Source organism: Xiphophorus maculatus, chromosome 11 (assembly GCF_002775205.1).
Source record: "Xiphophorus maculatus strain JP 163 A chromosome 11, X_maculatus-5.0-male, whole genome shotgun sequence".
In the NCBI taxonomy this organism is placed as follows: Eukaryota; Metazoa; Chordata; class Actinopteri; order Cyprinodontiformes; family Poeciliidae; genus Xiphophorus; species Xiphophorus maculatus.
The window spans coordinates 17,900,359-17,915,626 of record NC_036453.1 but is presented as its reverse complement, the minus strand read 5'-3'; the positions used below and the strand labels follow the sequence as shown (position 1 = coordinate 17,915,626).

The window sequence follows — 15,268 nt, the reverse complement described above, 5'->3', positions numbered from 1 at the left end:
TAACCTTTTCCTTTCTCTTTAAAATTGTGGTTTCCCCACTGTGTTTATCCACCCACAGGGTCACATGTTGCACAAAAAAAACAAAGTCATTGTGAAACAGAGATAAAGTACAAACATTTGCCTCATCATTTCCCAAAAACGAAGGCACATTTGAGTGAAGTTTGTTGATTAACTTGTTGATTTAGGCCAACACACGTATGAACAGCACTGCACCCTTATATCTTCTCAGAAAGAGCCTCATCTTTTTATGTTGATATTTTATTGTCAAAAAAATGTCTAAAGCCTGGACAATGGAAATACAGGGAAAATAAAATATATTTTTGAATTTAATGAATAAGATTTTTCAGTGACAGGCTTAATTTTCATGCATAGATTTTTCTCAATATTTTCGTTTTGACTTGTATGATTTTTCTCCAGCGCCATCTTGTGGAGAAATCTCTAGATCCCATGCAACCCGAGTTATGAGACGGTTTAAATCGGCTTTTAAAAAACTATTACCATTACTTGCGTTGGTGTTTGTTTTTCATTCTAACCAAATATTATTTGAGAAGGATGATTAATTAGTGCAATTTAGTTAATCTTCCCTTCATAAACGTATTTTGTCAGTTTGCGAAAATGATACATTTATATTTTATTTTTATTTTATTTTATTTTATTTTATTTTATTTTTATTTTATTTTATTTTATTGCGACAGAGGGCAACAGCGCACAGAACAATGTTGCTCTAGCGGAAATGACGAAGCTTTGCGGAAGTTGCGTCCAGTAAAACAACAAGGCGCCAATTTTCCGCCAGGATCTTTTAAAGCTTCCACCGCTGACACATGACAAGGTTATTTTAGTCTTTCGCGAACCGCCTTGTGCGAAAACTGCAGCTGACGGCCGTTCAGGTACGATGAAATATACAGATATTTAAATCACCCTTTTCTTTAAATGAACGGTGACATTTAACATCTGGCGTCCTTCCTGGCATGTCTAGACTTTAGGAATGACGTGTTTCAAATGCGCAGTTGTTAATGAGACACGGAGTCCTTGTTTGATATGTTGTTATAAAACCGTGTTTCTGTCTGCGTCTCGCAGCATGGCGATCCCTTTTGTGCAGGACTGGGACGTCGTCCAGACTCTGGGAGAAGGAGCTTATGGAGAGTAAGAATGGGTTGTTATAAATATTTCTACTTTATACATAGCCGTCATATTTTCCACTCAAAAATGCAAATCATGTGTTAAATTTTGTACTCTGAAATATAGATGTTGGCATTGTCTTTGAATCATTTTTTATGCATATCAGTAAAAACTGCAATACATTTATGCATGATCCACAATTTTGTTTTTCCACACTTGTTTTCATCTATTTATTTAAAACATTGTCATGTGCCTCATAATTTAACCACAATTTTTGTTTTACTGATCGTGTCAGAGTGAGGTTACTGGTGAACAGACAGACCGAAGAGGCAGTGGCGGTGAAGGTGATTGACACTTCTCAGGCTAAGGAGTGTGCAGACAATGTCAAAAAGGAGGTGTGCATCCATAAGGTAGGCTGCTTATTTTGCACTTTAAGCCTCACAATCTACACATTTTAACACTTATGCTCTGTTAGATGCTCACCCACCCCAGCATCGTGAGGTTCTTTGGTCATCGAAAGGAAGGACCGACTGTTTATCTTTTTCTGGAGTACTGCACCGGAGGAGAGCTGTTTGACCGCATTGGTAATGGACAAGTTGTTGCACAATGTTTTTGTGACATTTATTCTCGGTATAAATTTGCATCTACAACCCTTCGTGAAAGTGCTAAGATCTCTTGAAAATTTTCACATTTCATCCATAAACTTTAATATATTTTATATGGATTCTACAGACAAATGTGTGCTGCAGCAACATATTGTCTTACTTTACCTTTTACTTAATATTTATGCACTTTGTTGTGTTGTTTTATCACATAAAATCCCAATAAAATGTATTAAATACAAGTTCATCTTGCATATAGTTTTTATTCGCCGTGTTTTAAGCCTATTTGGGGTTCGTTCTGTTGTTCTAGAGCCTGATGTGGGGATGCCAGAGAAAGACGCTCATAGGTTTTTCAAGCAGCTAATAGCCGCTGTGGTGAGTAAATTCAGACTGTAAAAGTTTGAAAAATCTACACTTGTTTTAAAGGTTTTGTTCTTGCTTTGTTTTCACAGGAGTACCTTCACAACCTTGGCATCACCCACCGAGATATAAAGCCAGAGAATATTTTGCTGGATGACAAAGGTGAGGAAATAAAATGGGTTCAAATTGGAGTTCATGTTTAATATATTCATATATCATGAGGTGTTTTCTTTCCTCTTAGACAACTTGAAGCTGACAGATTTCGGTCTGGCCACCATGTTTCGTTTCAAAGGGCGGGAGCGCCTTCTGAATCGACTCTGTGGAACGCTCCCCTACGTTGCTCCAGAGCTTCTCGGCCAGCAGGAGTACAAAGCTCAGCCTGCAGATGTCTGGGCCTGTGGGATCGTTCTGAGTGCAATGCTGGCAGGAGGTGAGACACAAACGGTGCATTTGGACTGTAGGGACTTTCAGTTTTTGGGAAATTATTGATTCCTCAAGTTTTGCATTTTACTCACAGTCATCATAGCCAGATACATTTAGACACCTTGAAAGGTGGCTAAATCAATTGTTTGATTAAAAATAAATAAATATAAAGCTGTGTTACTCACTCACATTGTACAGTGAACCTTAGCTCTATGTGAGATTGTTATTTACAATTGTCATTACTACTATTAGTATTATCCGTACATTTTCCTGTCTCATGAAAATTAGCTTATAGCTATCTTGTCTATGCAATATAATTTATTATGGGCATATTATATTATGTAATATAACATATTAAACAGGCACATGAATAATATAGCATGACTTAAATTACACATTTTTGATCATTATTGAGTCAGTAAGTAATATATTCCATTAAACTGAGATAAGGGGTAGGATAAAATAAGTGGTCACTTCTTCCTACTCCTTTTCAAACAGAAAAGAAGTAATAAACAAATTATTTTGCTCTTGGTTATGTATTCACATGTTTTTCTCTGTCCTACTGATTGCTTGTTCTCTTGTTTTTTAAAATATGTTTGAAATAAATAAACAAATACAAATACAGTTGTCAGCTTTATTTATCAGGGTTTGTCACTTTTTTAATGTGAAACAAAAGTGATGAGATGGAAATTACCAGGATTTTTATTTTCTGGAGGATTTCCCGTGACTTGCTGCTGAGTTACAGAAACCTTTGGTCAACATGTTTGTTTTTCTTCACCAGAACTGCCCTGGGATCAGCCCACCGAGAGCTGCCAGGAATACTCAGACTGGCTCCAGAAGAAGACTTACCTACCTCCCTGGAAGAAAATCCAGCCGATGCCTCTTAGTAAGACTCAGACTTACAACTATATTCTGGGGAAAAAAATACACTGCATCGGACATGGATTGCAATATTTTTCCTACTAAAATGTACTTAGCTTTATTAATTCATATTCTGTAAAGATACAGGTCGAAATCACTTATAAAGTCATCGTTTCTTCAGTAATTAAATTAAAAAAAATATTTTGTTTTGTTTAGTAATGGCAGAAAGTATTGTATTTCTAAATTATGCAATTTTCTCATTTAATGTTGAAAAGCTTGATAATCGATTTAAAATCTGAATAACAGTCAAAAAATAAGAGTTTGTAAACTTTATTCCCCATTCCATACATTAAAATGTTATTTTTCAAATATCTCAAATATAAAGTATGTTTTAATTTTTTTTTAATGATGTCTTCTATGTTTATTTATATCACAATTTGACTTTTTGCCCAGCTAATTGGTCAGTTTGGTTTCAGACCGGTAGATAAATGCAGCCTCAGGTTCTGGTTCAGGCACAAACACATTTTTTCAAAACAAAATAAAGCCAAACCGGAGCATAAACTGCTTCACAGAATCTTGATTTACAAAACAATAATCAGTTCCAGGTTTAGTTGAGTCTGCATTTTCTGGTTTTTGAAGTAAAGCTTGTATAAGTTAGTCTAAAAGATAAAGATTTTACTCATCAAATGTTTTGTATTCAAAAATGTTTTAAAATCTGCAGGTTAAATTCTTGTTTTTTTCATAAATTTCCTTAGGTTTGCTGTCCAAATTGCTGCAGCCCCATCCTGATGCAAGAATCGTTATCGCAGACATACAGAAGGATCGGTGGTTTACACAAGGCAAGTCTGATTCAAACTTTTACCTTTCAGGCTTCATGTAGCATTAGATCAGCATCATTTTTTTTAAAAAGAGCAAATAATTCCTTGTGTTTTATGTTAATAGACATAAAGATGAAGCCAAATTATTATACAATTAGAGCAAGTTTAACTTCTTCATTTGGTTTTATTTACTCTCTTTAAAGAAGAAAATGGTTTCAGTTATTTTCAGATGTTATTTTAATCATGCATCTTAATGGGTTAATATTCACAGGGCTGATTTCTGTCTTTTGTTCTCTAGGTTGTCAGAGATCAGGATCCAACAAAGTTCTTCGAACGGAGTTGGAGCTTAAATCCCGGACAAGCAGGTCCATTCCTCGGAACAAAGTGATGTTTGCATACAGATTTAGCTGAAATACTGTTTATTTATGATCTTTCCGTGTGTGTGTAGTGATGACAGGATGCAGTTTTCCAGCTCTCAGCCTGACTTTGCTCCAGGTGGATGGGAATCCATGTTGTTGATCGGCCTGGCCGAAGGGCAGGTCAGCTTCTCCCAGCCGACTAAACCGGAGCACATGTTGCTGGGCAGTCAGCTGTTGGGCACGCCGGGAGCCAGTCAGGTACGGCGCATTCAGAAAATGTTGCAAATGTGTTAAAAATGAACAAAATTCACATTTCTTTAATACTTTGTTGATGAAGTTGATGTGTTTCTTCCTGTTAATAGTCGCTGTGGCAAAGATTAGTCCGAAGAATGACTCGCTTCTTTACCAACGTGAACGCCGACGACTCCTTGTCTGCCCTGAAAGACGTCTGTGACGGCATGGCACTTGTCTTCAAACTCACTTGCACCCAACAGGTAAACACTTTTTTTTTTTTTTAAGTGGATGATAATTAAGGGCTGCCTTCACACTGGCCTCCTCTAACTGGAGCTGCCGTGTTTTTATCTTCATAAAGTTCTCCCTTCTCTTCAGGTCACTGTGAGCACTCTGGACAAACGTAACAACAAGCTAATCTTCAAGGTCTTTTTACTGGAGATGAATCAGCGAGTGTTGCTGGATTTCAGACTGTCTAAGGTAAGCGGTTGCGTTTCAGATTGACGCCTGAATGTGGTTTTCCATGTGAAAGAGCATTCAATTTGTTTTCTTCTAAAGCCTTGAACGTGCAAAGCGAAATGGGCTTGGAAACCACAGAAAATACAGGGAAAGTGCAGAAGCAGCAACAAAAGTTTTGAAAATGAAGCACATATTTAAAGTTGCTTGTAAAAGTAGTCAAGATTATTGAAGGCTTTCCTCATTTGATCACATTAAAACCACAACTTCAGTCTGTTTTAACACACATAGTTTTATGTGTTGAGGAAAAATTTTCTTTTTACTTCTATCAATTTTTCAGTGTTTTGATTTGGAATGAGACTGAAAGCCATGCATAAATGTCCTTCCATTTTACAACTATGTGCTGAATTGTGTCAATATATCACATATGACCCCCAAAAAAACACATAAACGTGCAAGAAAATATACGATGAAAACTTTCTTTATCATTAAAATTGTATTTATCTTGTGGAAGGAAGAATTTGAGATGCACCAGAGCGAGTTAATCCTGCAACTCAAGAGTTTGTAACCAGTTGTTACCTTTTTGTACAAATATTGCTTAATCGCTTAAGAGAACGCATCGGATGCATTTTGGGAGTTCTTGTTTGCGTTGCTCTGAAACGCTGAAATGACTTTGCCTTTTCAGGGCGACGGATTGGAGTTCAAGCGACTCTTTGTGAAGATAAAGCAGAAGCTCGGAGATGTGGTCTGCACCCAGAAGATTTCACTCCCCATCACATAATAAACAGAGAAAAACACACGCTGTCATGGACTGTAGAGACAAACTGTATATATTTACATGTTCCTGTTGTTAACACTTGTTTTTTTATACACTTGAAAGATCAAGACTTTATAGATCACATAGTTTTCTACAATTTGCCATTCATATAGACTGAAGTGTTCTGGTTGTTTTTGCTATGTTAATGTTCAAAGCTGAATAAATTAATAAAGATCTTGTTTGCTAAATGATCTGTGATAATGAAAAAATCTTATATTTTAATTGATACACAAACGCGCATTACTATCCTCTATGCAAATCTGAAAGAATCTGAGGTTAATGTGTAATGAAGACGGATGCCTGCTTAGGCGAAAAGCTAAAAAAAAAACACTTAACATGTACATAATATACATAGCAAATTGACCGTCTAGCTCATTTTTGCAGCGCCTGACCTTTCAAAACCAACATCAAAATGTTTTGTTAGATAAATCAGACAAATCGATGTGCATGACGCTATTTACAGCAAGAGCTCCAGTGTAAACTACAGCTGGTTTATTTTACTCTAGGATTCTGCAGCCTTGACTGTGATTGTGACGCTCACTGGCTCGTTGTCGTCTCCAGGGGGAGGGGCTTGACTGGTGGGGGTGGGAGTGGCACTCCTGGGTGAGGCGGTGAGGGGCGAGGATGCCCTGGGTATAGAAACGGCTGGGCCTGAAAGAGATCAACATCAAGGTTCAACTTCCAGTAAATGAGAGGGTTATATGCACACAAAGTTCAATTGATCAATCAGGTTAATTTGTGTAGCACATTTCAGCAAAAAGACGGTTCAAAGTGCTTTACATTATAACAGTTAAGATGCAAAGCAAAATAAAAAAAAAAACCATCAGTCTTTGGGGTTTAATATGGTCATTAAAGCCTTTTCAATAAACTGTTGATTCTTAAAATTTCAAAATGTTATGTTAATGATGAAAACAGAAGAAAAGAAGAAACCGTTTTTGAGGCAAGGTTGACTTGCCTGCAGTTGATAATCCCCCGATGTCCTCTATCCCTCCATCTGACCCTCTGACCATTTCATCCTCTGGAAAATTAATGTTCTCTCTTGACTGACTGTGCTGCCTAGAAATAAACAAACAGGAAACAGACATGGATTATTTATTTGGGAAATGAGCCTCATATGGATAAACTAACATCAATACCCAGATACTCACATGCCAAACAGCATGTCATGCAGTCCTGGGGGAACAAAAATACAACATTAATGCATAACATTTTTTAAGTGACTTTATTATCACATGCTGCCTTTGCTAAATTGTGATTCCCCTTTCTAGGACTCACTGGGATTGTTGTTGCGGTTGCGGATTATGTACATGAGCAGCAGGACTGTGAGAATGGCTGCGAAGAGCATCCCGCCTATCGCTGCTCCGATCACAGCAGGGTACATGCTGTTGCGTGGTTCCGCTGCAAGAGACCAGAGTTACAGATTGCAAAATAGTACACCTCTGAAATGAAAAAAAAAAACAAAAAAAAAACAAGAAAATAGTTCATCCTGACAAATACGTTGTTTAAGAATTTGAAGTGGTTCTAAACCAGTTTGTGCTGCAAACTATTGCAAATCTGGGAAATGTAAATCTTACTCCAGTCTAAATCCTCTAGTTAGCCCAGTAAAAATTTCTACAACATGTATAATCTACTTATTTTGACAAATCAAGTGTTTTATAAGAATAGTCTAAATGGGGTCAGATTTTAGAAAGTTTAGAGAGGAAGGAAATGGAAACAGAGAGAAGTTGGGTGAATGTCAGTGTCAGGTGTGTGTCGATGTGTGCATTTGCGTTTTTGTTGTGTGTGTCTTTCACCTAAGAGGATAAAAAGAAAAAGAAAATTAGACCTTTAACACAGTAATCAGCAGCAATCACAACAAAACACTGATAGCTGGAGATTTAAAATATCATCTGGTCCTTTTAATACATATTGGTCTACATGATGTGCCTTTTTCTACTGTTTTTAAATCTTGCTTGTATTGTTGTCTTTTAAGAGTTCACTTACTGTACCTGGAGTTTTTGTTGGAGACGGGTGTCCGATGGTGCGGTGGTTGATGGGTGTTATGCGGAACTGGTAGGTAATGGTCGGAGTCAGTCCTCGAACTGTGTGACTCCTGCTGCCTGGATCCTGGATGATGGTACGGTACCAGTCTTGGGAGGCAATCCTCTCCTCCATCTGCAGCTGTGAAATATGGCTGCTCCGTCTCTTGTTTGGTCGCTCAGACACCCACTGGTGCTCCACATGGAAACCAGTCCATCCTCCAGTCTCCTCCGTACCGTCGACCTGCCACTCCAGCTCCACCTCGTTACGCTGTCGGCTGTTGTACGTCGCTCTGATCAGGGTTGCATTGGGTGGCATGGGGTATCCTGACACAACAACAAAACAAAAAGATATGAACTAATGTATAATGTGTATATTTTACTTTCTGACATTTAACAAACTTTATTGAACTGAATATGAAAAGTTACTTCTCTTAACTTCTTCTAAGGGCTTGGAAAGGAAAACTAAATCTGATTCTTACTTTTGACCACCAGAGTGACGTTGATCTCAGCGCCTCCCACTGCGTTTGAAGTGGAGCATCTGTACTCTCCGCTGTCCTGCATCTCGTCGGTTTCTCTCACAGTCAGGTTGGCCCAGGCAGACGTTTGCAGCAGCATGTACTTCGACGTGTCTCGGACATCCACGCCCTGGTTGTTGAACCAGGTGATGTCATTGGCTGGAAGGTAATTGGCTCTCAGATTGCAGGTGAGCTGAACGTCACTCCCCTCGTACACAGAGATGACTCTGCGCTGCGTCAACAACACCGGGGCCTCTAAAAATGAAAGATCTTAAGTAATTTTTAAAAACAAAAATCCCTTCTGCTGTTTACTGTTTTGTACAGTGATCGTTAGGACTGACCCAGTGTGAGCCTACAACTCTTTGCTTCCACCATAAGTGGGTGTTTAGCGTAGCAGGTGTACGGTTTCCCACTTCTGGCCGTCCCATAACGGAGGACCAGGATGTTGGAGTTTTCTTGTCCTCCTTTGCTTTGGCCCCCTGGTCCCTCCCACCACACTAGGGCCTTTGGGGCCCCTCCATCCCAGGAGCAGGACAGCATCAGGTATTGCTGAGTGTTTGTGACGTAGGCAAAACACACCGGTTCTGCAGGAGGAATGTCTGTAAGGAGGAGTAGTATGGAAATAAAATATGGAATGACAACACAAAAACACTTTTTTCATCATCTGCTCTGACCTTTGTGTACTCACATGTCCGTGTGCTGCACTCTGTAGTTTGTTTCAGAGCAGGATGGGAGCCCACACATCTGAACAAGCTGTTAGGGGTCACGCTCCCAGAGGGCAGAATGATGGCAGTGCCACTTTGTAGATTAGTTTGTTGTTCTGCGTCCACCTGGGTTTTTCCTGCCTGCACCAGATCTCCGGTCCAGTCCAAGGACGGGGAGGGGAATCCCCCGGCCCAGACGCAGAGCAGCTTCAGAGCAGTGTGATTCAGAGCAGCTTCCACAGAGCAGGAGGGGGAACCGTCAGGAGGGTCTGCAAGGATAGATCATACAGTGGCCACGCAGTGATGTTCGAAGTGGAGGTAAATTCATCAGGACACATTCTTCAAAATGCTGGGTTTCAATCTTTTCGCGTGACTAAAGAGTAGAGTGAATCATACGTAACCACTTCTATGATCAACCTGTACTTGCAACAAAAGGTACCTGCCAAAGTGCCTTCGAACTCTCCCAAGGTCCAACTCCTGAATAGATCTGCAATACTTCCTGTCTCTTGTTTGTGTATTTATGTTGGTGTGTGAGTTTGATCTGATGTCTGAATGAGTGAAAATGAAATACTGAATTATTTAAGAATAAAGAAAGACAGCAAAAAAAAACCAAGCTTGATGTGGCAAAAGAGGAAAGACCCCATCTATAGTTCTGCACCTTATTGTACCAAGACAGAGAAAGCACTCTGGAACTGACAAAAGAGCAATAGCGGTAATATCAGGCCCTGAGGTCAGAGGTCACACTCACAGTAGACAGTCAGGCTGATGGTTTTTTTGGAGCGGGTGTTCAGGTATGTGTTCTGGGCCAAGCAGGCGTAGTCTCCTGTGTGCATGCGAAGGATCTTGGTGATGGTGTACTGCGGCCCACTGTAGACCTGGGAGTTGTTGTAGAACCAGACATACTGACTGGCTGGATTGGACGGGGCTTGACACATCAGTGAAACAGTCTCTCTCTCCAACGCTGAGTAACCCCGCTCTGTTATACTGTACGGAGTCACGTCTATCCGGGGGATGTCAGGACCATCTACAGAGAAAGAACATGGAAGCCTGTAAGAGATGAAAGGCCCAGACGGTCCAAGCACTGATACTATTTGTCAGTTCGGGGTGGGAAGACATGTCTTAGTATTATAAGGAGAAAAGCTTTTACTACTCTATGCTGCATTCAATTGGATGAAAAGCAGCCAATCAGCATCACCAAATCAAAACACTTCAGAAAGAAAATAGGGTCAAATTTACTAAACAAAATTTGAGGTTTTATAACAAACACAAGACAAACTAATAAGATAAACACATGAATATAGAAGGTAAACTGTGATCTGTGTCCTGTTTAATGCTTGGGATATTTTTTGTGAGATATTATTCAACTTTATATATTTTTGTTGTTTCTAGTGTCGTCTTTCTCTTCACACAATGTTTTTGTTCTTGAACAAAGACCTTCAGAGAAGAACTGGACTTATACTAACACGAAATTATACACTTGTGGACTCTACTTATTGATTATTTGTCAGAACAAAGGGAGATTAATAAAAAAAAGCCATGTTTTTTTTTCATTTTCATTTCTGAAAACAGAAAATAAATGGGTATGTATTCTTTTCGAAGTCGAAGACACTCATCGTGAATTTGCAAATACACTAACACTGTTTTAAAAGATTATAAAACATGATGAAAGAAACTTTTTACACTCACAGATGGTGTCCAGCCATAAGCGGTTAGAGCTCTCACTGTTGACGGCATTGGTGGCCACACAGCGGTACCAGCCAGTGTGGTTTCTGTTGATGTCCGTTATGTTGATGAGGTTGCTGCTTCCCTGGGCCACCACCGTGATGTTGCCACTGTGGGTTTCGTGCTGCCATACGTACTGGATTGGCCCGGTCCCGTTTTCCAGGTTGCATCGCATCCACATTGTGGAGCCTTCCACCGGAGACACATCGCTTAGCAACAGATACGGCTTACTGACGGGGACTGCGTTCAAGGAAAATACAGAGAGAAATAAGAGTTTTATGCTAATAATCATTTTCATTATGTTGTGTTTCAGTGCATGACTGAACCACTCAATGGATTCTGACTCTTTTGTTTGCATGATACTATACCAGCTTTAAGGCTACTTGTAAACTGAATGACTGTTGATTCTGTTGATTATAAAAATAATGGACAGACTTGTTTTGGTCTAAAACCTTAGACCTGATCTATGATTTTGTGTGTTTTCCCTTTAAGATCGCACATACTGATTTAATGAGCTTGGTGCCAGGAAATTTATTTATGAATTCACAAATATATCCCCAAAATAGCTAAGTTTCAAACTTAGTCTGTGCATAAGGACAATGTTTCAAACCACCTGCGAGTGGCTAAGACACAAAACAAGGTTTTGGAATGACCTAGTCAAAGTCTGGACTTACATTGGACTTTCATCCAATTAAACAGGTGTAGGCTGCTCTTCATAAGGCAGTTGATGCTCAAAAACCCCCTAACGATGTTGAACTGAAATAATTTAGCAAAGAATTGACCAATTTCATCTACAGTGAAAATTAGATTAAAATTTAAAGTTTTTGAAACTTTAAATGTTTTCAGAACATGTGCTTTGTAATTTTGCATGCTCAGTCATGGGCTAAACTGAGCACTTAAAGTAGATGTTTTAAAAAGTTTTAATAGAGGAGATCAGGCTTAGCGGAAAAGGAGAAATGGGGACAAAGCAGTTCTTCACCGAAACGCTGAAATGAAATGCTTGATCTGCAACATTAGACAAAAAAAAAGAAAAACCTGTAAAAGAAAAATGGTTTTGTTTCAGCCCTGTTTGCTTCGCATTACTGTAAGCAAAAAAAGCAAAAAAGAAAAAAACAAGCACACTAAAAAATATATGACTTGGCATCCAAAGCGAGACAGTATGGAAGACCAATTTTTAAAAACTATATTGCTTCTTGATTTTTATAAAAAATAAAAATAAAAAAAGACAACTATTGACTATAAACAGTTGGTCACTAATTTGGTGATCAAAAAGGTTAGAGTTATCAGAAGAAGTGTCAAAGTACACAAGAAAAGCTGAGCCTGTTACGTACACCCAGCTTGACGAAGAAACGTAATTTGAGTTGAGAGTCTTACCTCTGACATTGAGGTGAACGTAGTAATAGTAGACTACGGGCTCCTTGTCGATATTGTAGAAGGCCTGGCAGGTGAACAGGCCATGAGCAGCCAGAGGCAGTTTCTCAATGCTCACTGCTGCACTGTTTGAGATGATGGTCAAGTGTCCAAGTGTTTCAGCAAACTGCTGGATCCTCGGCCCTTTCCCCAGATTATACACCACTGCTTTGATGGCGTCAGTGCCGGGCTTGGTGAAGCTCCATATGTAGATGTCAGGCACGCTGGTGCCACACTCCAGGATCACGGCTTTGCCCACCACCCCATAAACGTCAGTGTCCTGGTAGACCACCTCCCAGTTTGGATTGATCTTTACAGATGAAGTTGGGACAGGATACACTGACGTGCCTGCAAAAGGGTCATGGAGAAAGACGGCGGTGTCATGTGCCCTGCTGGTGTTCTGCTGCAGGTTTGATTACACTGCAAGTTTCAGGAGAGGCTTACAAGATTCCAGAACAAGTGTTGTTAATGCTGTCTCACTTTATTTTCAAATCCAACTTGGAAAAATGCTTTACCTTTTCAAATTTCCTATTTCTCTGAAATGATGGTCATGTTTAATTGTTATAAAGCAAATATAGAGGAAATGACAGCTCAAAAACAGAGAAAAAGTAATGATTTAATTGCACAAGTTATGTTGGAAGAAATCTGGAATAGGATGCTTTTAAAATATTTTTTTGTGGCATTTATGGTCAAAATACAGTGGAAGTGGAATGGAAAAGATGCAATCGTCTGATACATTTCTTGTTTTTATTTGTATTTAACTATTTTTACAATTATTCTGCACACTGACAGGTGATAAGAAGAATACTTTTTATTTGTAGGTACCTAAAGAAAAATCATGCAATTAAATGTCAAAATAACATTGATCATAAAGGGATCATCAAATATTTAAGAGCCAAAAAGTCATTTTAAAAAGTGTTTGTAATTGAATTCAAACACCGTCAATCCTTACCATGTGCAGAGAAGGTGAATGGACCGGTTGTGAGATAAAGAAAGGCCAGCCCTAACAGTTTGGCCACCATGGTATCATGATGATCCTGAGTCCCGCTGCTTCTTTACTCCGAGAAACGCTGTAGAGCACAAACTGAAGAAAACAACAGCCAAAAACTCCAAAAAGAACCTGCAAATGCCGAGACTCTCAGTCTGAGTCACGGTTTCTTATCCACAGGTTTCTTCAAGAGTCCAGTTGGAGGCACTGACTTCATTAGGCTGAGAGTAGGAAGAGACTGATTTAGATTCAATTATTGATGTGTTTTTCCTTTCTCTCTAGTTCCCTGTGCTTCTCTGTGGGGTTAGAATGACACTGTGTTACTGGACCCCTGCATTATGTAGGACTGACTCATAGGGTTACCCTTCTGCATGCACTCATGCATGTTAAATAAGACAAAGTCAAGGCTGCATTATATAAATCTGACATCTATTGTTATCATTATCATTATTATTCACACCAAACATAATTATTCTAACAATGGCGCTAACATGAGAATTTCTTCCTGCTGGACAGTCATATGCTGAGCAAAACGGCGTAAGCAATTATATTACCTTTTCCATAATTTATTTTCAAAACGAAATGTTTATATTTCTAGATTATAGAAATATAATCAATAATAATTTATCATATAAAATGCAGATTATGCATAATTTTGCAGATTAAGATGCAAAATATTCATACCCTAAGTCAGCATGATTTGATGTATTTTGTTGGTGAAATGACATGAAAGGAGTGCATTGTTTTTAGATTTTTCACTGGAAATTTCTCTGTCAATCAATGCTGTCCCTGCTGCATCCCCACAGCATGACACAGCCCCTTCCCTACTTCATCAAAGGCACAGTGTGTTCAGGGTGAAGTCAGTATCAGTTTTCCTACACGGAGAGTTTTGCATGTAGACCCAAATGTTAAATTTTGGTGTCATCTGTCCAGAACCCTGCCTTTCACATATTTGCTGTGTCCACTGCACGGTTTCATGTTACATAAAGGCCAGATTTGTTGAGTGCAAAACTAATGTCTTGTCGTCAGATTGTCTCACCTGAGCAATGGGTCTTTGCAGTTACTCCAGAGTTGCCTTAGGCTTCTATGCTGCTTCTTGTTTCACGATTTACTAATTACATTACTTTACTTAGTGGTAGCAGAACAGAATGTATTTGCACAATGTGTTGTTTTCTTTCCTTTTCCCATGTAAGCATTTCTGTCACCACAAAATCTTAATAAAATACAGATATAAAAATGTTCCAAGGGCATAGTTTTGTAAAGTAACACATTTACAGTGAGACTGCATAAGCAACACATTATCATTATCACCGCTGAAGAAGATGAACCAAGGCATAAGTTTATCATAATATATTTTTTAAATGCTTAGATTATTTAGATAAGCAGAATTATCTAGGTGAAGAAAAAAAAAACATGATGTTTTACATATAGCAAGTAAATGGTCACATTAAAATTTCCTAATGAGGAAAAGGCCCCGAAACCAAACCTGGTTTTCAGTCATTTTAGCAAACAGTGTCCAGTCTGGCCTGGCATGCATCAGAGTGTTTCCTGCCCAGTCCTTCTTACCTTTACCCTGCCTTTGAGCACCTGACACCCGCATCTGCACTCCAGGAACATTACATGTCTGGGAGATAGTGCCACTGACATTGAATAGTTCTCTCTTAGATTTAGATCCAATTCATTAAAGTGTTGATAATATGTATGAAGTTTAAAAGTTTGCAGCTCTGTTTGAAAAAAGAACAGACAAGCCGTTAACGCTCAGGCAGGGAATCAAATTGAGGACAGAACACTGTGGGGAAATAGACGTGGTACATCTGCACAATATTTATTTTTGCAGCTACTGATGTTACCTTAGTTAGGAT

The 15,268-nt window shown here is 38.9% G+C and overlaps 2 protein-coding genes across 2 annotated transcripts; one reads left to right on the top strand and one right to left on the bottom strand.

Moving 5' to 3' along the window:
- Positions 1-752: 752 nt before the first annotated feature.
- Positions 753-6,589, top strand: chek1 (checkpoint kinase 1). The gene is made up of 14 exons (XM_005805856.3): positions 753-887; positions 1,078-1,143; positions 1,415-1,529; positions 1,595-1,703; positions 2,032-2,096; positions 2,174-2,243; positions 2,323-2,511; positions 3,286-3,390; positions 4,121-4,204; positions 4,482-4,548; positions 4,632-4,800; positions 4,905-5,036; positions 5,152-5,253; positions 5,915-6,589. Exons 2-14 carry the CDS (start codon positions 1,079-1,081, stop codon positions 6,008-6,010), a joined length of 1,368 nt encoding a protein of 455 aa, XP_005805913.1. The 5' UTR covers positions 753-887; position 1,078; the 3' UTR covers positions 6,011-6,589.
- Positions 6,590-6,923: 334 nt separating this feature from the next.
- On the bottom strand, positions 6,924-13,560 carry LOC111610125 (V-set and immunoglobulin domain-containing protein 10-like 2). The gene is made up of 11 exons (XM_023342719.1): positions 13,371-13,560; positions 12,383-12,766; positions 10,973-11,248; positions 10,035-10,310; positions 9,271-9,555; positions 8,924-9,181; positions 8,547-8,837; positions 8,035-8,391; positions 7,322-7,444; positions 7,195-7,219; positions 6,924-7,102 (listed from the first exon to the last, which is right to left on the bottom strand). Exons 1-11 carry the CDS (start codon positions 13,438-13,440, stop codon positions 6,946-6,948), a joined length of 2,502 nt encoding a protein of 833 aa, XP_023198487.1. The 5' UTR covers positions 13,441-13,560; the 3' UTR covers positions 6,924-6,945.
- Between the last annotated feature and the right edge of the window lie 1,708 nt (positions 13,561-15,268).

What these genes read in the sequence shown, in the direction of transcription:
- chek1 (XM_005805856.3), top strand. Translation starts at nt 1,079, where the DNA reads ATGGCGATCCCTTTTGTGCAGGACTGGGACGTCGTCCAGACTCTGGGA. An exon ending in AGAGCTGTTTGACCGCATTG is followed by an intron (nt 1,704 to 2,031) that starts GTAATGGACAAG and finishes CTGTTGTTCTAG; the next exon opens with AGCCTGATGTGGGGATGCCA. An exon ending in TATTTTGCTGGATGACAAAG is followed by an intron (nt 2,244 to 2,322) that starts GTGAGGAAATAA and finishes CTTTCCTCTTAG; the next exon opens with ACAACTTGAAGCTGACAGAT.
- LOC111610125 (XM_023342719.1), bottom strand. Translation starts at nt 13,440, where the DNA reads ATGGTGGCCAAACTGTTAGGGCTGGCCTTTCTTTATCTCACAACCGGT. An exon ending in GAGTTGTAGGCTCACACTGG is followed by an intron (nt 8,838 to 8,923) that starts GTCAGTCCTAAC and finishes TTTCATTTTTAG; the next exon opens with AGGCCCCGGTGTTGTTGACG. An exon ending in GTCTCCAACAAAAACTCCAG is followed by an intron (nt 7,445 to 8,034) that starts GTACAGTAAGTG and finishes GGTCTCTTGCAG; the next exon opens with CGGAACCACGCAACAGCATG.